Source organism: Colius striatus, chromosome Z (assembly GCF_028858725.1).
Source record: "Colius striatus isolate bColStr4 chromosome Z, bColStr4.1.hap1, whole genome shotgun sequence".
Classification (NCBI taxonomy): domain Eukaryota; kingdom Metazoa; phylum Chordata; class Aves; order Coliiformes; family Coliidae; genus Colius; species Colius striatus.
The window spans coordinates 61,508,087-61,531,754 of record NC_084790.1 but is presented as its reverse complement, the minus strand read 5'-3'; the positions used below and the strand labels follow the sequence as shown (position 1 = coordinate 61,531,754).

The 23,668-nt window shown below is 42.3% G+C and overlaps 1 protein-coding gene across 8 annotated transcripts in view; it reads right to left on the bottom strand.

The window, feature by feature from the left end:
• Nucleotides 1–23,668, bottom strand: part of TRPM6 (transient receptor potential cation channel subfamily M member 6) — a 110,181-nt gene that overhangs the window by 68,392 nt on the left and 18,121 nt on the right. For 6 of the 8 annotated variants that reach the window (XM_062017315.1, XM_062017316.1, XM_062017317.1 and 3 more), the window contains exons 2-3: nucleotides 7,012–7,091; nucleotides 6,141–6,179 (exon numbers count right to left, since the gene is read on the bottom strand). In XM_062017315.1, coding sequence (XP_061873299.1) covers nucleotides 6,141–6,179; nucleotides 7,012–7,091 — 119 coding nt within the window. Of the gene's footprint in view, nucleotides 1–6,140; nucleotides 6,180–7,011; nucleotides 7,092–21,208; nucleotides 21,392–23,668 lie in introns of those variants that run through there. The other 2 variants (XM_062017318.1, XM_062017323.1) reach the window with 1 other exon arrangement.

The following is a 23,668-nucleotide window of genomic DNA, read 5'->3' as shown; positions in this document are numbered from 1 at the left end:
AGTATTCTTGTATCTGGCTGCAATCTTACAGTCTGGGAGGGAAGACGGGTTGGCAGGAGAGGACTTGGTGTGGTGGTGGTGGGCTCACAAGGTAGAGTTTGTTAGCTCAGATGCTGAGTAGAGGCTGGTATATCATATGCATTTATCAAAGCATCTTTGCATCTCACCTTCTTTGCCTCAAAGGCTTAGTAGGCTGCTAGTGAAGGAGGGAGTAATGTCAGTAACAAAAAAGCAGACTTTGGGAAAGTCACACTTTGAGCAACAAGGGGAAACATGGAGGGTCAACACTGAGGTCAAAGTAGCTGCAGTAGCCAGATCACAAAATCTGGTGCCCTAGCAAGCAACACTTCAGAAAAATATGCCAAAAAGGTCAGATATAGAGACAGATTTGTGAGACCATCTCAGATGATTAAGAATTTGGAAGTTTTGCAGCACATTCCTGAGTATTCATGCAGTGAGACCGGTTCAAGTGAAGTTTTGCAGCACATTCCTGAGTATTCATGCAGTGGGACCGGTTCAAGTGAGATTGGTTCAAGTGCCATCTGAGGTGTGCTTGTAAGCACTGCACTGAAGAATAGTTACAGAACACCAGGGAAGCACAGGCTAGGGTGCCAGCAAGTTACTCAAATTTGATTAGTAACTACTAAATGGAGTTATTCTATTTAGTGTTAGCAAATAGTTGCATAACCCACTCATAAACTGTTTGCAAACCTTGGAAGGTCTCTGCAAGTAAGAAATCATTAACAGATTTCATTTGCCTACAATACTGTGTCAAATTATAGTAAGCATCAAGTACAGTCATTTGACTTTTGGACTGCTGTGGAAAATTACGAATCACAGGAGGTCCAAAACATGTTTCACTGCTGATCTAACAAATACAATATAAACAGTTATAACATTCATGTGAAAATTATTGTTAGGAACAGAAAGATTCTCTATGCACCTTACGATACACAAGAAGACAAGAATAGCTAACATTTGGGAAAATGTACTTGAAAGATAATGGCTGACTGAAACAGCACCACACACCAACTTGCATTCTGCCTATATAGACTGACAACCAGCCCTATCAACCACTAGTTCATTTCCCTAAGTGCAACATCCACCTGTGTCTTTAACACCTCCAGGGACAGTGACTCCAGCACCCGATTGGGCAGCCCATTCCCATGCCTGGCAACCCTTTAAGTAAAGAAATGCCTCCTCATATCCAGCCTGAACCTCCCCTGGTGCAACCTGAGGCCATTTCCTCTTGTTCTATTGCTTGTTACTAGGGAGAACAGACTGACCCCTGTCTTGCTACTTCTTTTCAGCAATAGAGCATTAAAGTCTCTCCTTCTTTTCTCCAGGCTAGACAGCCACAGATCCCTCAGCCGTTCCTCATATGGGATGTGCTCCAAATCCCTTACTAGCTTGGTAGCCTGCCTCTGGATCCTCTCCAGCACCTCAGTGTCCTTGTAGAGAGGGGCCCAAAACTGGACACAGTATTCAAGGTGCAGCCTCACAAGAGTCGAATACAGAGGAATGGTCACCTCCCTCCTCCTGCTGACAACACTGTTCCTGATCCAGACCAGGATGCCATTGGTCTTCTTGGCCACCTGGGCACACTGCTGGCTCATGTTCAGGTGCTGTCAACCAGCACTCCCAGGTCCCTCTGCCTGGCAGCTTTCTAGCCACTCCTCCCCAAGCCTGTAGCGCTGCTGGGGGTTGTTGTGGCCCAAGTGCTGGACCTGGCACTTGGCCTCGTTGAAACTCATAGCATTGGCCTTGGCCCAGCCATTCAGCCTATCTAGATCTCTCCATAAAGCTTCCCCACCCTCAAGCGGATCAACACTTCCACCCAGCTTGGAGTCATCTGCAAACTTACTGAGGGTGTACTATATCCTCTCATCCAGATAATTAATAAAGATGTTAAACAGGAGTAGCCCCAGTACTGAGCCCTGGAGGACACCACTCGTAACCGTACACTAACTGTATTTAACTCCATTGACCACGACTCTTTGGACTCAACAGTCTAACCAGTTGTCATGGTTTAGCAAGGAGCTCGTTTTGCTTGGTACCCGGTTAAGAGTTTTTGGACTCTCCCCCAGCTCCTGGGTTCAGACCCACCTCTGGCCCAGCTGGGCCAATCTGTTGCCTCACTATTTAGGGATGCGAATTTGAAGTGCTGGCAGGAGGTGTAAAAGTGATACAAGATGGAGGCGACCACACAGACCCCACAGTCAGAGAAGGAGGAAGGAAGGTGGAGCACCAGACCAGAGATGCCTCTGCAACCTATGGTGAGAACACAGGCTGTACCCCTGCAACCCATGCAGGGCAGTGGCAGGACTGAGAGCCACCAGTAGCTCTATTTGAGTGAGCTTGGATGGGCGAGGGACTGTGTGGGGAGACGGCCATGGCCCAGGCCGTGTTGGAGAGCCTGCGCGCTGCAGAGCAGCCCCACATGAGAGGCAGAGAGGAGCTGCAGCCTTTGGGATAAATGCATGTCAGAGCAGCCCGTGCAGGGCTGCCGTATGTGTGTGAGGTACTCCATAGCCATGCAAGGAGGACTGCTGCAGAGCCCACCTGCCCTGAGGAGAGATAAACAGCACAAGCTGTTTGTGGGGCGGGGAGGAGATAAAGACACAGGGATCAGGGCTGGTACCACTTCCTGTTGTTTTGTGTTGGTTATGTTTTGGGGTTCTATGGTTTTGCTTTCATTGGTATTGCATTAAATTATTTTCTGTTTTCTTCCCCAAGCCAAGTAGCCTGGTCTGTTTTGTCCTGGACCTTAGGCGGCAATTAAACCCTCCCTGGCCTTTGGTACTTGAGGCTAATTGTGGTTTTTGTTCCCTGATGGGCCTAAACCACAACACGAGAGTTTCTCCTAGACAAGTGTATGCCCATCCAAACTAAGAACAGCCAACTTCCCTAAGAGAATGCTGTGAGAAACAGTGTGAAATGCCTTACTAAAGTTAAGGTAGACAATATCCACAGCCTTTCCTTCATCCAACAAGTGCGTTATCCTGTCACGGAAGATCAGGTTTGTTAAACAGGACCTGCCCTTCATAAACCTATACTGACTGGGCCTTATCACCTGGTTGTCCTGCATGTGCTGCATAATAGAACATAGGATGATCTACTCTATCAGCTTCCCAGGCACTGAAGTCAAACTTACAGGCATGTAATTTCACAGATCATCTTTCCCTCCCTTCTTATATTTGGGAGTTATATTGGCTGATTTTCAATCAGATGGGAGTTCCTCAATCTGCCAGGACAGCTGCTAAATGATGGACAGAGGCTGAGCAAGCACCCCTGCCAGTCCCCTGAGCACTCTAGGATGTACCCCATCCAGCTCCATAAATTTGTGCACATCAGTGTGGAGCAGCAGGTCACTGACCATCTCCTCCTGAACTGTAGGGACCAGAGGGGTTGAGGAGTCTCCTTCCTTGGAGGTCTTCAAGACCCGCCTGGACATGTTCCTGTGCGACCTGATCTAGGTGAACCTGCTTCTGCAGGGGGGTTGGACTAGATGAGCTCTAAAAGTCCCTTCCAACTCCTACCATTCTATGATTCTATGATTTTGCTCTTCACCCCTGTTTGGGAAGTTAAATTTTCCCACTGGAAATGCTCCTATTACTAAAGGCTGGGGTAAATAAGGTATTAAGCACTTCAGGCTTCTCTTCGTCTTTTATTACCAAGTTCCCTTCTGGATCTAATAGGAGATGGAGACTCTCCCTGGTCTTTCTTTGATTGTTAATGTATTTATAGAAACTTTTCATATTACACTTTACCTCTAAAGCCAGTTTGACTTCTAGCTGGACTCTATGAATAGAGAAATTAATTATCTTGTTGTCATTGTTCCCCAGCCAGCCTCCAACTGCCACATCCTCCACAAACTTCTCTGCTCACAAACAAGAGGTGCAGCAGGGCACCCTCCTTGGTTGGTTCACTTACCAGCTGTGTGAGAAAGTTATCCTCCACACATTCCAGGAACCTCCTGGTTTATTCCCTCTCTGTAGTGTTTTATTTCCAGCAGATAACTGGGAAGTTGAAGTCCCCAATAAAAAACAAAATTATGAATGATCACAAGATTTCTTCCAAGTGTTTATGGAATGTTTCATCTATTTCACTACTCTTATTGGGAGGTCTACAGCTGACTCCCACAGCAATATTAGCTTTATTGGTCTTACCCCTAAACCTAATCCAAACACTCTCAACCCCATCATCACTATACTAAAGTTCTGAACATTCGTAACAGTCACTAACATACAATGCCACCCCATTGTCTCTCCTTCCAGTCTATCCCTCCTGAAGACCTTGTAGCCATCGATTGTGGCACTCCAGTTGTGGGAGGAAGCCCACCATGTTTCTGTGATAGCCACTATGCCATAGCTTTCCTGCTGCATCATGGCTTCAAGCTGCCGCTGTTTATTGCTCATAGTCCTTGCATTGGTGTCGGTGCACTTCATATGAGCTAGTCGGTGCACTTCATATGAGCTAATGATTCCAACACCTGTTTGTGAGTGTTGAGGGCTGTTTCCTACCAAATGCTTCTTAGGTATTTCTCTTCCAAATAATCAACAGCCCTTGCCTCTTCATTTCTCATTATATGTCTATCCCTTGTATCCACTGAGAAGGCAGAGTCTTTACTAGCACACCATCCTAACAAGCCCTAGCATGCTTCCCTTGGGCTTATTCACAGCAGCCCCAGTTACACCCTCTTCCCCCTTTGAAACTAGTTTAAAACTATCAATGAGCCTTGCTAACTCCTGCCCCAGATCCCTTTTCCCCTCTGAGATAGGTGCATTCCATTCGCTGTCAGCAAATCAGGTATCTTGTATATCCACCCATGATCAAAAACCACAAATCGCTGCCAATAACACCAGTCCTGGAGCCATGAATTCATCTGATGGCACTTTCTGTTAATTCCCTCATTCATCCCTGCCAGTAGAGGGATAGAGGAGAACACAACCTGTGTTCCTGATACCTTAAGCAGCTGCCTCAATTTTCTAAAATCCCTCTTAATTGTTTTTGGGCTTCTAGTAGCCACTTCGTCACTACCCACTTGAAATACCAGCAGCAGATAATAATCTGAAGGCTTCACTAGGGTGGGAACTTTGTGTAACATATCCTGAACCTATCCCCCAGGGAGACTGCAGACTTTGTGAAGTGGGTCCAACACTGCAGAGATCATTTGCCCTACTTACGAGGCCAACACCATTCTGTGTGTTGGCCCTTTACAGTGATCTAATTTTGAGCAGTAATTTATTTAGATTTTAGAAAACATGACTTCTTTTTTTCATATAACTCTTAGAAGAACAATAAAATGTGAAACATAATTAAAAAGCAAATAATCACGATTATTCAGGTGATAGGTCTAGTTATCACAAGCTTGCTAGTCATTAGTTATCAGAAACTCATTGTTTTCTGTTGTTTCAGCCTTCAGAGGCCTTTAACACAAAACAAATGTCAAAGAAGGTTCCAATTTTTTTTCCCAATAACTGATAATTTATTACCGGTTTTGGAACTCCAGCTGAACAACATATGTTGGACTGAAAGTAACTAATTACTATAAGTCACAAAATACTAGCTGTCTGAAAAATCCACACAGGAGTTAAAAGCATTAAAATGGCATATTTTTTCTTCATTGCCTTCCCAAAGAAGGGACTCAGAACACCCACTTCAGAGAAAAACAAAAAAATCTTCAGGAAACCTATCATTAGACATTCCTCTATTATGCTCCTACACAGAATCACAGAATCATAGAGTGCTAGTTTTGGTTACACTGTCTTCTTCTCCCTTAGTTTTGTTCTTCCTCTTTCCATAATTCTTACTGTTCTCCACTGCTTCCATTTCACTGTCCTTCAACTCACCCAGGATTTACAGCTGGAATTGCCTCCTAATGAAAGGCACTTTTCTGCCATCCATTCCTTAGGGGAAGAGGAACGTATTTGGACAAAATGTCCTATTGAAAATAAATTTAAGGCTATCATACAATTTATTTTACCCAGATTAATGCTAAACATTCTCCAACACATCCCCAGAAATGCTGCTCTGACAATATAAGAGAAAGGATATTTTTGTAATTACTCCCTTGACTAGGAATCACTTTCACTAACTTGAGTTTATTAAAAAAATCATATATACTTAGGCAATCTTACCTAACTAAATTCTGGCACACCTGGCATCCTGCAGCACACCTGTGATAAAAGATGGATAATTAATACACAATGGCATAAAAGGAAATCTCTCTAATGGTCTCCATAAAGTATTGATTCCCCTGAGAAAAATTCTCATTGACAGCATTAAAGTCTGAGCTCTTCTGCACTCACTCCTGGAAGATATATTGGGTAACTTCAGCGATTTGTTTGCCATTTCACACCTCAGGTTGCATGTCAAATCTGCATTTCATAGATGTGGTATCTATCTTTACATTATTCATGTGTTCAAAACCATATGATCAAAATCACAAGTTTACATTTCTCAGAACATGATCTAGTCAAGTTTATTTGGGCTATACTGTCTACTTGGTACACAATCTGGAATGTCAAATTACGTTCACTTTCTCAGGTCCTGAAACACCAATTGAGTATTTGATCTTTTCCTTGCACTTTTCACACTCTACACCAGTCTGTGCAGAAACCTCTGTCTCAGAAGACTGTGATCACCAGCAGGTATTATTCTGAGGAAAGGAGAGAATGGTGGTACAGGATTAAGCATTCCTGTGCAGCAGTAACTCCATGTAACTCAACATCTCAGTTGGATGCCATACCACAGTTTTGGTTACTGGACTGAGAGCAACATATCTTCTTAGCCTAATAAGGTCAGTTGTTGCCAAGTTTTAATTCAACTGAAGAGCCTCATTTAAAACATATTCTCTCAGTATCTACAAGAACCCATAAACACCAGCAATCACCAAGTCAACCACTGCAAAACTGCAAAGAAATTCATCCAAGATACACACAATTCACATAAAAAATATTCTGATTCTTTCTAAATGTAATAGAGAAAAAGTGAAATTAATTGTTTTACCTGTGAGGATCCTTTGAACAGGGAATGATGTGTGTACATTCTCTTTTACTGAAGATCCCTTCAATCCAAGATTTGGGGAACTGAAAAAGATATTTCAAACACAATTGTATTCTTGAACTTGAGAATGTATTGCCAAAAATTATGCTATAACTTTTACACAGCTGTATACGCATAACACAGAATGATTCCCATCATGTTACCCCCATATACTAAAGCTGAAGCTACAGCTCTGAATAGTCCTAGCCCTTCACTCCCAAGTTTCACACAACTCCACAGAAAGATCACTATTACAACTTAATCTCATCTCTGACTAATGAAAATGAAAATTATTTAGAGGAAGTCAAACACATGCACAACAGAGGAAATGGTAAGAATGTATCAGAACTGGTTAAAGGACTACACTTTCCCTCTACCAGACGACTAGCTAATGACAGTCTTACTACAGCTGTGTCAAGAAAAAGTAAGATTCTCTTTTTGACCTGAAAAATATAGGTTAATTCCTTTTTTACTATTATTCTTGACAGATTTAAGAAGAGATTCATGCTGGTTACATGTTTGCTGAGCTAGGACTACAGTGAAAAATGCAAGAGCAGGGACCAAAGTACAGACCTAGCACCTAGAGTGTATGTGCACTGGCCTCATGAGACACTGTATAAACTGTCTCAGTGATGCCTGCTGCAGCCAAGTAAACCAAACAGTTTCTGCAGTACACAGATTTTTTTTTTTTTTCCAAGAATCTCACTGGGAGTCTTTGAATGTCCTTCTCTTCAGGTCTATCATGATTAAATTCCCTGTAAGGAATGACTGTTTTTGGATGTTGAACTTTGAAATCTCTGGAACTGACTTTAGGAAACACTGGAAGCAAAAGATCCATTTGGTCCTTAAAGGGAACTACCGCCACAAGAAAACATGCAATGCACAAATATTTTATCATAAAGCATAAATACCGCTATACCAACAGTTACTGTCTCATTGTTTCTCATGTTCCTCTCACTCCATGTCTATCTGATGTCTACCTCATATACAGCCAGCAGGCTCTCTAGGATAGGGCACAGTAGGGTCCTGGTTTATGATTAGGCATACAAGGCAAACAGTAAACAAATAATAAACATTGATTCGTTATTCACTTCTCATGTTTAAAAATGATTGCTCCTCTGCAAAACATCTACCCTGTAAAAATACCTATGTTAAGTATTCAAGACACACTTGTAAAATGTGTCTTTCATACAATGACTTAGAAAACAATTCATGATAATATGATTCAATTTATTAAGATTACTGCTGGAAGCATTTATGGATGGAGTTTGGCAATAATTCTTATAATAGAGAATATCTCTCTTTTATCTCTTGAATGGAATTATGAGCCTGTTTGAAGGTTTTTTTACTTCAGGTCCCTAACTGCCTCTGCATAATCTCACAGTTAGTCATGCAGGTATGGAGGGCCATGAGCTACCTAAGTGAACTATCGGCTTGTCTGCAGGAGGGAATCCAGCTTCCACCAAGACTAATGGGTGTCCTACCTGTGGTTTCAATGTAGTTTGAAACAGCCACCCCTCCCACTACCCCCCCCCCCCAACCCCAAAAGATGAAAGAGATCATTAATGCATGTGTGTATTCTGGTAGCAATTAATTCAATTATGTCTGGTAGAGCTTCAAATGAAGGAGGAACAGCATGGAAGATCCTCAGGGCTGGACAGAACACAGGCATATAAGAAAATTAATTTTCTTAGAAAGAGGCCTCCTGAAGACAAAGTGCACAACTTAAATACAAAGAAAAAACTTGTAAACACTGAAGAAAATTTCATTACCTGAAGGAAGGCACATTTGCTCTCAAAAATCTTTTAGGTAGTAGTCTCATTGGTAATCAGTATTGTTTTATGCTTCCTAAACAATTTCATTCTAGTTGTTTAAGCTACTGAGCAAAACAGTGAAATGTTTCAAATAATAATATACCCTGGTACTCTGATTTTTCTGAAACCCATTACTATTTCTAGCAATTGGTACTCAATCAGACCTAGGGAACAAAAAAAATCTTTTATGTTATGGGATGCCTTGGATAAGAATGAACCTTACTAAACTTTTTATTAACAGGAAGGTGTGACAGATAGGCCAAGAGGTTGACAAGATTTATAGCGTTTGCTGAGGCAATATGCTTAGCTTTGTGACAGAAGAACAATATCCAAATGTTGTAATTTTAATTTCATAGGAACACTACTAGTTCAAAGTAATTTTGAGCAAGCTGCTGGCACCACACAGTCCCAGGTAGCCTCCCATGAGCTACTTAGCTCCAGCAAAACATATTCTGGAAAACAAGCATTCTCTGGGTACCTTTCCAGGTGTAAAGACCAGCATGGGACACATACAGACAAGATTAACAGGGAAGCATTGCATCAGCCTAGGCGCCAACAGCAAAACACGCAGCCAGCTGAGCAAGGCTCTGACATTCAGCTAATCGTTATGTGAATATATTTAAAAACGGATGTCAAAGAAGTTTTTGCCTCCAAAGCCCAGTGTTTCTTATCATAAAGTCACACAATACAAGATAAAACAAAAATCACTAATTTTAAAGGGAGAAGAGGTCATCTGGTACACAACAGTGGTTTGATGTGATTGTTTCAAACCAAAACATAGATTACAGTCCTTAGTGATGGCAATGCACTGTGCGAGCTGAAGTTATAACATCTAATACGGGAGACAAAAAGGCTGCTTCTTTACTATCAGCTTCTTGAACACTTAAGCTGTCCACTAAAAGATACACCTTGAGGTAAAAAAATCTCTTTTGTTTAGATTTGGGAGGATAGCTAGGGGTTAAGACAAAAATACAAGCACTTAAAATTCTGGATGTTTTGCGTATCTTTTTTTAATTTGGTTTAAAAGCACCTATGTCTTTCTGCAGCTGTGGCAGTAAGAGCAGCAATCAACACACATCACAGCTGATCAGGACACCGTAGTCACAATGGCTTGGGCTCAAGGTCTAACAAAGCCAATGAGGAAAAGAGCTTCAGATCACAAAGAGTGTGGCCAGCAGGTCAAGGGAGGTTCTTCTCCCCCTTTACTCTGCCCTGGTGAGGTCTCATCTGGAGTCCTGTGTCCAGTTCTGGGCTCCTCAGCTCAAGAGGGACAGAGAACTTCTGGAGAGAGTCCAGCACAGGGCCAACAAGATGATCAGGGGACTGGAACATTTTTCATACGAGGAAAGGCTGCGGGAACTGGGGCTGTTTAGTCTGGAGAAGAGGAGATTGAGAGCATATGTTGTTAACATTTACAAATGTCTAAATGGTGGGTGTCAGGAGGTTGGGACATCCCTTTTTTCTATAGTAGCTAGCAACAGGACAAGGGGTAATGGGATGAAGCTGGAACATGAAAAGTTCCACTTAAACATAAGAAAAAACTATTTCACCGTGAGGGTGACGGAGCCCTGGCACAGGCTGCCCAGATGGGTTGTGGAGTCTCCTTCCTTGGAGGTCTTCAAGACCCCCCCGGACATGTTCCTATGCGACCTGATCTAGGTGAACCTGCTTCTGCAGGGGAGTTGGACTACATGATCTCTAAAGGTCCCTTCCAATCTCTACCATTCTATATGATTCTATGGTCACGTGCCATGAATCTAACCTTCCTAGTATTGAGGCCAGTGACATAAATCCCATTTATTTCAGATGAACAAGAACACTATGGCAGAGACTCCACCAGCCCAACACTAATATCCCTTAACTCCAGGATTCTCAATAAATAGGGCTGAAAATAACACTTCAAAATACAATTCATACAATACTGGGGGTTTTCCTCCTACCCTGTAAAGAACATAACATCATCCCATACAGATATTGGAACATTAATCTTTATTTACATAAAGAGTTTGCTGGAGTGCTGCTTATGCTGTGCTCTCTCATCTCCCTGCTTCTCATAATTTTTGCATTTAAAAAAGAAGTACTAGAATAGCATATTACCTATGTGTGATCCTGCTGAAGCCTGTAACTTTAACATTTATTTTACTCTCAAATGATAAACATGTGAATATATATTAAAAAACATATTTTGCAAAGTCCACCATTTAATTTTCTAATGAAGCTCCTGAACAGATATTCCAACCAACCATAGGAAAAAATACAAGACTGGACTGTATCATTGTATTTCATCTTGTGAAGCACAAATTTCAAAACTGAGACTCTATGATACACAACACATTTACCATTATTCTTAATTTCATGAAAGCTGAAATCTTCACTTATTATGTAAAATTTACACCATAACACTAACATTCATTTCTTGGTCTAAGGCTTTACTTAGGTTTCTAAGCTAATTGTGTGATCAAGAAAAGAGTTTTAAACTGTCATGCTTTTTATAGTCATCCATAACTTCAAGACTGGGCAACTAAAAACAAAAAGAGGAGACTTGTGAACTCCTGTTTCTTTGCTCTTCGTTCCTAGCTTTGTCAAGTACCTCAGTGACAAGTCTATCTCCCCTCATAGAACTCTGGCTAGCATTTCAAAACTGTTATCACTTCCACTTAAACAACAAATTAAATTTTTTTTTCTGTCACTGGAGTGAGGTATATATACCTCAACCAGCATCAACCTATATCCTTTCTACCATCAAACCCTAAAGCAGAAAAAAATGCACTTACATGTTCCTCTGACTTAGCAAATTTCTGTTCCAATATACAGAAGACTTGAAGCCAAGTTTACATTGTAATTTTCCTTCCAATTTTCCTTCCAGTAAGTCCTGAGACCTTTGTTTAGGAGTTTTGCCTTCAAAATTCTCTCCAGTCTGAGGATTAGGATTGCTGCTTATACTCCCCTGCCACAAAACAGGCTTTGGAGATTTCTAGATTGATTTAGTTAACATAGCGGCAAGAGTTTGGCTCTGAAATTTAAGGCACGTGAGCAATTTTTAGAAAATTGCTTTCAATCATTTTTTCAGTATCTTTAATGTCTAAGATCCTTGCATAATACTAAAGGGTATTAAGGGACATTGTCAGGTCAAATTTGGCTAAACATAAGCAATGTTCCAAAACTAAGATTTCTGGAAGTAAAGAAAGAGACCTGAGCATAACATTTAGAGAAACATCTTCAACACTAATTTCCTTCAAATCCTGGCTGACAAGGACTGATAAAACCTAAAAAGCAGAGAGGTAATATCTCCTCTTTGGATGGATGTAAGCCTTGCAGCCACCTATGCTACTGGTGCCTGCACTGATTTCACCACCCATCCATCCAGCATATCCAGGTGAATACTTCAATTTTTGTCACTACTTTCTTTCTTCCCAGCCCACCCTACCCCCTCTAAAGGGACTTGCTAGAGTCAAAGTCTTTAGATGCACCACACCAATTAAACACTGATAAGCAGAGGCTAATGTGCATTTGTTCTGCTCTGGAATTAGCTTTACTAAACCAAGATCTACAAGAAACATTCAACTCCTTCAAGACCAGACAATAAGCACTGTTCATTGGTTGAGTACGAAGCTGAGGAAAAATACGTTATGCTATCAATAGTGAAAAGAAAAATTGTAGTACTTATGTCCCCTTTGGGGTGAAAGGCATAGAAACATTCCTTTTCTAACGAAACAGCATGCTTCACTGGACCATCTGATTCCCCATAAAAGGCAATTAAAAGGCACACACCTCTGTGCCAGAATAATCCACTATTGAAACATAACCATTTGTTGGACAAAACAGCAGCAATTGCCTTTAATGACATATTGTAGATCCAGACAGGCCCAGATAATGAGAAATTATATCATGACTAACCAGTTTAAGTGACAAGTTAGTTCATTTAGGCACAATTGTTTGGGAAACCAGCCAGAACAATCAGCTTATAAGTCGCTTACTGGAACTGCAACAAATTTGCACTGATAACAGAGAGCAATAACTTCTATCTTGTGTCTTAGCCAAAACACTACTTCAAGATGGAAAGTGCTGCCAAGCACCATATCTCAGCTCTGCACACTTTGTGTTTGTAGTGAGTCCATTACACACAACCACTTTTCCATGTCACTTCTGAAGAATCTGTGTTTTCCTAATCATTGTAACTATTAGAGTCAATACGTTTGCATTGCTTAGTAGGTTTGGCAGAACCTCGGCTAAAAAAGAGAGTATATGTACTCCTCCTGTAACTCTTTTTCCAATTAAGAAATTGTTGTCCTCAAAATTATTAGATGAAAGCAAATATGTATTAAATAGCACCAGAAAATCCTGAGGATAATAGATTTGCCTCTTAGAGCTGGTATCAAGAATTAGAAATACCCAGAAGCCCCCAAACAGATTTTTGATGCCTCAGGAGGAAGATACCATTTTCAGGTGAAGGCATATCTATAAGAAGTCAGTGCAGTGTATCATGTGACCAAACCTTATTCAAATATCAGTGAGAAGGAAAAGGATTTCCTCTTATTACAGCCAGTGCAAGAATTCCACCTCTGTGTTCAGCAGAGTGTTCTAAAGTATCTTAAACCTTTTTTAAAAAACGAACTACATATTGAGCAAGTCACTTGCAAGAACATTAGACACCTGAAAGGCAGGCAGAGCTCTTATAAGCTGACACTGAAGACTATTTCACGGGAGCTCAACCTATAAACACACTGGTATCTCTTGAACCCTTACCCCTGGAAACTTCCAGAGCTATAAAAGTTAAGGAGGACTTGCAAGTGTCATGATTTTACGTATAATCAAGCAAAAAACAGGGCTTCAGCAGTATTTATGCATCCCATGGCAACTGGTAAATTACTGCCAGCATTAAAGAGATTTCCAACTTAACAGGCTATCTTGCATAAGCTTTTCCGGGAAGGAACTTTCTGCTTCAGCATCCATTGCATGCATGCTTATGATATGAAGTTGTATAACAACTGCTTGTAAGAATGGCTCTTTGGATCCATATAGGGCAGAAGTGCATTGTAAAACTCTAGGGTTATGTGCAATAAAATATGAACCTAATGTGAGGTTTTCAACAAACTCTCAGGTCTTAGAATTTCCTTTTGTTCAGGCTACCCTGTTGGAGAGCAACAAGGTGGCTTTGTAAAACAGGCACGCTGTGGTTCACCTCACCTCTGGTACTAGAGTATGCCAGTCACTAACTACCATCTCTTGCTTTTCCAGCCTTTCTCACCTACTCCTTTGCCCAAGCATTCAGAATTCTGTGCATTTGTAAAAATACTGCATTACAAGAAACTAAATGTGCAAGAAAATTTTCGTAACTACATTTCAAAAAGACTTTTAAAAATATTGTGCAATTTTAATGCTTCGCTGTTGTTCAATGGTTCACCATGCCAAATTATAAGACAACTATCAGCTTAATACCAAACTGCCTTTGCAGGCAGACTGCAGATTGAACACCACTCAGAAGTTTCTATTTTCCTCTTTTAAAGGTAACATATCATTGCAAGTCACAGATGAATTTCTGTGATTATTTCCCAGTAATTGTTTCAAACCTACCATTCACCATCTGTGAATCTACTCTCAAATCTTCACAGAACCATAACCTACACTAACAGTAGTCATCTGTGCTGGTAGGGTAAATGCAGACCTAAGTCAGAGAAGGATAACAGAACTTGGTAAAATTCTTCAGTCATGCTAAAGAGATATTTTAGGTTATTTTCCTTAGCACAAATGGAGCATCTCACCGTCTCAGAAACAGATAAATTCACTCTTCAAACAACAACGTCCTATGACGTTTTCTTTCACATTTAATTGACTGTGCTGAAAAGCTAAGTATGTATGCCTAAGTGCTCTTCTGGATTGGGGCCTTACAAAGAAAGCTTATAAAAATGTTTCCAATATTTGGATCACAAACATAGCCAATAAAAGAAAAATCCTCTTACTTTAATGGGTTGTCTAATGTGTTGCTTCTGACCTCAGACAACACAACTGGAAAACATATTTCTGAACACAAAAAGCAATGAGGTCATGACAACAAAATGTAGGAAATATCAAATACAAAGTTTTCTCCTTGTCAGAGAAGCTCCAGCTTGACTCCTGAAGCATAGAGCTAGACAACTGATGGAAAGCTTAGGCTGAAAGACTAGGCCTTTAATTAATTACTTTTTTGCTTTTTAAGGTTAACAACTAACCAATTAAGCCTTTCTGATATCCTTAAATATGTGGTGTTTTAGAAGAATGCATTAAATGGCACTGTCCCAAAAGCAAGCTGAGCTCAGGGGCTCATGGAGGGATCCCAGGTCTGCCACTGGAGGGTTCCAGCCAAGTCTCCTGTTTCACCACACAGACCATGGCACTGGAGTAGAGGGGCAAGGCCAGAGACTCTCACCATGGCATTTCTGACAACAGCCCAGGCTTTTGCCAATGAGTTGAACACAAGAAATCTCAAATCATAATTTATTTTCCTCAGACCCACCCTTGAAACAGGCCCCCAGATTCTAAAATTCTAAATTCCAAAATGCTTATATTGCCATTAGACATCTGCAAGTTACTTAAAAACTGGTTTCCTGGTCCATTTCCCAACTATCTCTGACATGAAGGCCTTCCACCTAAAATAGATCTCTTCATAACATGCTGCTCTAGAAGCCCAGTGGTTGCTAGAAAGTCTAGATCTCACTGTTCCATAACCACAGCCCATAAAGACCATGAATAAAACCTGTACTTAAAGATTATGGCAGGTACTTTTATGAAAACTGACATTACAAGTAGCATAAAAGCAGCATTTGAAATTAAAATCCTCTGTGTAATACTGTATATCACCTCCTCTGATGAAGCCAATACCACTACCATCATAAAATGCAGATTATTGAACAACCTAGTCATAACATAAAGGTACATAAAGGCATCTTCTAAAATCTCAATTAATGCAAAACAGTCCAAACTGCAGAATAAATTCAAAAAGATACGCCAAACTTGTAGCAAATAAGAGCAGGCATCAGTAATACACCAAGAAATTGAAAATTAATATAAACTGTATCTGGAAATTATACAAATCCTTAAATATGAAAATGATCTTATTTTAATGTGTCTCTTTTGGAGACAAAAGTTGCAGACAAAAGTGTTCCTTAACAAACACTCCTGCCCATCTTACTGATAGCACTTTGGAATCCAGTAGTACCATTCATATCGCAAAGAATATCAAACATATGATCTTCTTTCATTAATGTAATACAATCAAAAAATCTCACAAATTAAAGGCAAGCTATGTGTTTCTTTTGAAACGACCTTATTGCAATTAATTTTAAAGAAATGAAAATCCAGGTATCCATAGGAAAATGATGGTTCAGGTGAGTTATTCAAAGAGTCAATACAATTCTTCAAGTCTTGCTCAGATCCCCACCTTTGGATCAATGGAGGCCAATGCTGCTTCCATGTTCAGCACTTGATGTTAGCAAAGCACTAACCAACTCACTGTTCTTGAAACTGAGTCTTACCTGCCTGGCATTGAGTGAACACAGAGGTCAACCACATTGCTCCATCAAAAGACTGTACAGTACAATACTCTTCCCAGTTCAAACCAGAAGGAGGAAGAGAACTATCTGCAGGTAAATTTCAGAGCTTTCTTCTGTTTGTTTGGTATTTGCACAACACAGTACTAATGGGGATTAGTACTGGCTAGAGAGGTGACTATTTGAAGATAAGACATAGCTAAAGTGGAAGGCAAATGCCATTTGCAAAGTTCAGCTGGAGAAAGCAAGAAGTGGTGCAGCAAGTTATGGGCTTGATAGCAATGTGCATTAAACCACAATACTATCAAGTTTAAAGCATGTGAGTGACACACATGTCCCTCTGCAGCCATGACTGTTCACTGTCATTCCTGTCAGCATTGCTCTTTTTACTCCATTGCCCATCTCACACAGTACAAAATCATTGTAGGCTTGCCAGCTGCATACAGCAGCCCTCACAGACACTGCAAAATGGGTAGTCTGTCACAGGACTGTGTCATTTTCCATAAAGAGAGGGAGCCCAGCTCGCATTATTTCTGAGGAGGCTGAAGGTATGCGTCCCACAAGCTTTCCTTTGCAATGCTGTCTTGCTTTCAAATGTAAGTCACACCATTAACCTACAAACGCTAAAGACCCACAAACAGCCACCTTCACCCACTTGGAGGAAGAGCCAGCCATGGCCTGGGAGCAGCTGCTGTGGGCCATGGGGATGGAAATGTCCTCCTACTCATTTGCCAAAGAGGCCATCTGAAGACACCCTCGGGCTCTCCTCTGGGTGTCTCTGCACCTTCGGCCTCATATGCCATGACACACTCTGCGATGACAACCTCATCACCTGGTTTGTTGCACTGGAGGTGGAAGAGCAGCCGTTGGGAACCCCAAAGGCTTGAGTTTCCGCAGGGCCTGGCAGCAAGGAGCAGCTGCAGTTGCTGTCTATGCCGGTCTATCTGCACAGGATACCTGGCAGCTATTGCCACCGCCTTCACGACATCAAGCCAGGTCATGAGTTGTGGCTCCCAACACTCCAGGCTACACTTCCAGACACACTTCCCTCTAACCTAAAAGGTCTCTGCTCCATTCTACTGCCAACTCCTCTCCCATGGGCTGCAGCCCCAAAGCCCATCCACCCTCCCAGGAGCACTCCCAGCTCACCAAGCTGCCCAGCTGCATCTGTATTCGGATGGTCTCATGAGCTGCGCCAGGACGAGTGGTGAGGGAAGGGCCAGAGCAAGGGCAAGGAGGGTGATGCAAGGAGCACGATGCCAAGAGGTTTGAGGCTGCACAGCACTGCCCCTCAGCCTTTCCAAAATGACAGTGAGCCGGCAGGTGAAGGGACAGATATATTTCATCGACACTTGGGATGTACCAGCAAAGTTCCTCTACCCTTCTTTGAGGTTCAAATTGTGCCAATATAAACAAAATACAGTAATTTATAGCAGTAGGACTGTGATCAAATCTGGGATAGTCCCATCCCAGCCTGGCTGTAAAAAATTTATGTCTGCTGTCCAACCCCAATGGTGCAGCCCAATCCAGCTGACACTAGTCACAGCAGGCTACCAACCCCTTGCAGCTGTGACTCACCTCTATGTAGTACCTAGCACTACATGGCAGCTAGGAAACCACATTTTTAAAGAAAATAGGTTATTTTTTTGACACCGCAGGGCTAGCACTGAGGTGTAGACACGGCTGTTTGTTTACCAAGTTCCAGACCATTACACCCAAAACCATCAAAGGCTGGGAAGCAAGCATCTGCCCTGTCACAGTTCCTGTGAAAGATTTCATCATTACTGACAACACTGTAGAGGGCTGGACTCAATTCTCATCACTGAGACTAAATAACTGTAAAAAAATAGAAGCAGATGTTTTATTAGTAACTCAAGGACATTTGATCTGAAAGCAGTAACAACAAGATGTCAAACCATCAATGGGTTTTAAAAAACTGCTTTTTCTAACTTGCATTTATCAATGTGCAGCACACCACTGCCCAGCTTCTGTCCTGGTGAAAAGAATTGCAAGACATTGTAGAAACTGTTTTTAGATGCTTCCTGCTGTCCCTTTACGGTAGACAGAGAAAACTGGACAACACAGAACAGCACATACTAGCAACTGCACTATGGCAGAGACACAAAGCAATGCCAGCCCCAACAAAAGGGTCAAGACAAGTACTTAATAAATCCTGCCTTTCTTGAGACTTAAGCACTTTATACTTAGAGTTACGGCCCCCCCAAAGGGGCCTCTCATCTTTTAGGACAGGCAGGAGAAAGTGAGACTAGCTCTCAAAAATTGAAGTAAAATGTTAGAGATGAGAAAGTAAAGCAAAAGAACTGGTAATTCAAAGCATACAAAGTGGATCTCAAGAGTTCACCTAGTATACATGTCACAAAGAAATATGTTTACTTATTACTAGATTTGGGGAGGCTTTACACAACAGCTGACAAAGACAGTCTGTAAATAACACCAAGAGAAGATCTAAACTCACTAGACCACAGCCATTACGTCTTCCCATTGTGCTGCGGACTGCCCAAACTGTCTTAAACTCACTACTGTGATTCTCAAAAAATTGGCTTACCCAGCTGGACCTACCACCTCCCCAGACACCTGAAAGCCTACAGATTGGCTTTCTGGGAAACACGTGCAGGGGTGCACCCATCTCTTCAGCTGAGATGTAAGATCAAGCCATGAAAAGGCAGAATGAAGGAGAGACTTGTTTAGGCAAAGAAATATGAAGACTATTGCACATTAGTTTACACAGATTTTCACCCTGGGAAGGTTTCATTCAGCTTTCACAGATGTAATCAGATCAGATCCATGCCAATGGACATTGTAGATGGGATACAGCAGTCCAGCATGGTCTGTGCCATCCTATTTGTAATTTCAGTCATGTTGTGAGTTGTGCACAGCTTCTTACTGCTGCAGCATTCCTCTCACATGCTATCCTGTACCACAATCCCACTTTAAAAACAATACTATAAATGAAGGACAATTCTGGTCCCACGATCATTAAACCTGTTTTCTGTTATCTCTGGGCACCTCCCACTGCCATTATGCAGAGGCAAGCAAGAACTCCTTGAGATAACAAAGGAGTGACATGCTGCAGTTGCCTGGACTCACATTCTCCACAAAGTGGGGCCACAGTGTACATAGAGTTTCACTGGTCTCACAAGGACCTACGTTCTTGCATGCCAACATCACTTAAGAAAACTGAGACCTAGGTACATGAACCATGTAGATAGTTTTGAAAATGTTACTTGCAGTTCAGAGGGAAGTAGTGTGTGCACTGCACTGCTGTGTCTATGCATGGACAGACAGATGTTTACTGAGATTGCAATTTCCCCTAACACGCTGTAGAAATTTTAAAGCTGTCTGCTCTTCTAAAACTACTTAGGACTTTTTTCTCTGGTACAGTTTTATACAATTCTTACATTTTCTTCCTGATACTGGTTACTTCCAGAGATAGTGTACTTCAGGACATTCATTGTTGGGTAATATCAGTGCCCCTGACCTTGTAACAGCCAAGAAAAGTTTCAGTATTTTGCCCTTATCAAGTCACAAAACAATTAAGGAAACTTAGGCTCAAACATAACCTAACCTATTTGCTCCTTATCTTGTTTTTTAATACTGCTATATAAATCTGTTACTATTTCAAGTGAGGTTGTTACAGTATAATATAAACTTAGCAAAGAAATCTGTAAACTGATTTCACAACTTCAGAGCATACTTATTCTAGCCTCATAACAGTATGAGCTTATTATTACAGGTAGTGCTGCAATTCCCATGGGAGGTCCAAAATATGATAAGTCTCTGAAAACTCGCTACTCGGTTTGTGGTTTAACTTCAGGTGTTCACAACTTAAAACAGTAGCTCATTTTTTTCCTAGTGTACAAGCAGATATCACAAGTTTTGAAAACTACGCTCAGAAACAGAAATACTTACAAAGAACATTCTACCATATCAGCATTCCACTATATTCATTTCTTACATCAGCAAGTACATAAAAATGGATATGTTAGGTATGTTGCTGCAGTGTGATCTGTGTGAAATGCCATCCAGTCTTACAATTGTTATCTATGGTAGCAGATACCTGTTTTTAGAACCCCAACAACCGATTCACACACATTTCATGTTTAAATTTTAAAACAAAACACCACCAGGAAAAAACAAAAAAGGGTTCAGTCAGCATCTGAGTAAAAAGAAGTGAAAATTTACTAAGGTCTGAGGCATTTTTCATATACATAACACCTAAAGACTGTAAACCTCACAGCATTCAAAGATCACAAACGCAAAGCCACCATGTGATGTCCTGCCCGTAGCAGAGGCAATCCACCTTGCTGTAAGCCTTCCACGATTACTTGGAAATAAGCAGATGTGTGTGCATAAAATTACCAAAGCACAGGGGGACAATCAGCACCCACACCAGAAGACCAAATCACTGCCAAAACAGATCCCCGCCTGTGAGTCTTTCTCGTTGCCATCGGTCGAACAGACCTGTTCCCTCCCCAAGACACCTGGACTTCCCGGTGAGATCTGATGCCATTCACCGGGATGTTTAAACGCCGCTCGCGACACGGTGAGCATAACGTACAGTGTTGGAAAAAAGGGCTGGATGCCGCGCTGCGGCGAGCTGTCCGCCCCGCCACCCGCGCCATGCGGGAATGCCGCGCCCGCTCTGCCGCGACCAGGACGACGCGGGCCAGCCTTAACAGCGCCGGCTCCTCCGGCAGCCGTCCTCGGCGCGGGGATTCCGCAGCCGGTCTCCGGGCGGACAGCTGAGAGACTCCCGTCCCCGCGCCCGCCTGCGCCCCGTCCCCGCCTGCCCGCCCTCACCTGCGGGCCCCGAGTCTGGCGGCCGCCCCGGCGGGATGGATGCGGGGGCGTCCGCGCCGGCCCGTCCGCCGCCGCCGCGCACCGCTGGCGGGATGGGTGCCGCCAGCCTTCCCCCCGCCAGTCCGGACCACCGCGACACACGGAGCCCAGCTGCGAGAAGAGTAGATCCCGCCAGGCAGCCATGCCCGCCGGCCACCCTTGTCCCGCAGCGACGGGGCGGGCGGTGCCTCGGCGGAGGCGCGGCGGCTCCCGGGCCGCCGTCCTTTACCCCCAGCTTGCCCCGAGTCACGGCTGCAGCGAGTCTTTGGCCCGACGGATGGGGACCCGGAGAGGGTTTCCCAGGCGGGAGCCCCGGGCACCGGCTCTCCAGCCGCGCCGCTGTGCTGGGGACCCCCAAAAGCTCTGCAGCCCCCCGCGGACGGGCTCCCCCTGGGCCCAGCGGCACTTTGCTTCGGTATCTCTGTGTTCCTCATCACATTGAGAAACCTGATCACAAGTACCCCAAACTCAGCATATGCAGTTTGGATTGAGTTTGCCCCCTGGAAAACCTAAGCTTTTTTACCCCTGGTTTTTTTTTAGGATGTTGTGAAAATAAATTCATGGTATAACTCAAGGTTGCAGTGCTCATTATAAACCTAAGGGGAAGATCCAAGAGGAAACGAACATTTCCCTTTTGAATTGTGAAGACTTGAATAATATATAATCAACACTTCCTTGAAAAGCAAAAGGCAACAAGGCAACTGTATTATGATGAACTCAACCAGTGCACAAGAAAAACAGTATGTGATCCCTGCATCAATTAAAATCTTCATAAAGTTATGAAATTTGGGTATAAACCTGAACTTTTGTGTTTATCTTCCTATTCTTCCTCACATACTTGTTTTTTCCATACTGAAAAAGAACACAAGGAGGAACCTCAAGACACTGTCAGCAGTTATGACTTGTCTCCTGCAGGGCTAGAGCCATTGAATGTGCCAAGGACCATGGCCACTGGGACAAAATCAGCACCTGCAGCAATCATAGCTGGTTGTACCTCCTGCAGACTGACACAGCAGGCATACGCAATTCTCCCTTTATTCTGAATCTCATTTTGTTTCCAGTCTTCTGTACTTCCTCCAACTTGTCTCTCAAATCTCATTTTCTTTTCCATTTTTCTTTTCTTTGATCCCAAACTTACTCTCTTTCTATAATCAATACCAGCCTCCAGTTCTTTGGTTTCTCCACCCTGGACTCTCATCTGCTTTTTGCCTTTTTGCATCTTTTGTTGGTTTCAGTTGTGTCATTGTATTTAAACCATGAGCTCCAATGTAAGCCTGCCTCTGGATTTTGTCTGTTTTTCCCATCCACTTAGTCTTTCTAGATGTTTCTCCCATTTTTTGCTCTCTCCATTTCCACTTTTCCTGCCCTGCCAAGTCTCATTTTCCTCTGTGGAGACCAGCTACCCCTCCTCTTCCTTCCCCCAGGGAGAGCTCTGCCTTCAAATAATACTGTCCTAGTGCAGGAACACGGGAACAGAGTCTTCCAAGAGCACCAGGGAAAAAATACTTCCACTGTTGGGTCAAGCACCCTGGCTCTGCAGCACCCCTAAAAGCAGAGCAGAGTAGCTTGCGCAGGCTTTGAAACATTAGCTGTTAAACTTAGCAATGGTTTTGCATAAAGTATTCTTGCAAAGACAAGGAGGACATGAAAACCCCTTTCAGTCCCCTGCCAAACATAACTTACTGCTTCTTACAGTGCTTCTGTTTTGTCTTTACGCTTCTTATTTTATACTTTTTGCACGGGGGGGGTTAAAAAGCATTACAGTTTCCAATACCAGAATGCACTGCTAGAAACCTTAGCAGGTGATGAACAGCGAGTCCATTTTTTTCCTAGCTACATTTTTTAAAGATATTAAATTATTTCCATTTACATTTTCCCGAACAAGTCATGCTGAGTCAGCATAGAAGGTTTCAGGTCAATTTGCTAGTTTCACCAATGTTTGTAAATGAAATAAATGTACATTCTTTTAACAGGACATAGTTACTGTTACTGGGGCCACTCTTCATACAAATCTGAACCCTGTAAGAAACCTGAACCACACGGGTCCCAGCTCTGGTCTTTGCCTGAGATGGCTAGATGCACATACTCCTCTGCAAGCATTTTCTTAACTAGAAATTTCAGCTATTTTTTCTAAGTTGTACATCTTCTTTCAGACATGAGAAATTCCCAGTCTTTCCTGGAATCAAGACTTGTCATTTGTAAACTAATATGAAAACCTACAAATCTGCTCTGCAAAGCCATACAAACCAATTCTCACATTGCAGATTCTCACACCCAGCACTTCACTTAGATGAAAGTAGATGTGATGTGTTTTACAACAGACATTTCAGTAGTTCAAAGTCCGTATGCACTCTTTATCCTGTTATCTCTAGAAATGAGAATTGCTGAGATGTTTTTGCCTTCAGTCTCTCTGCAGAAAAA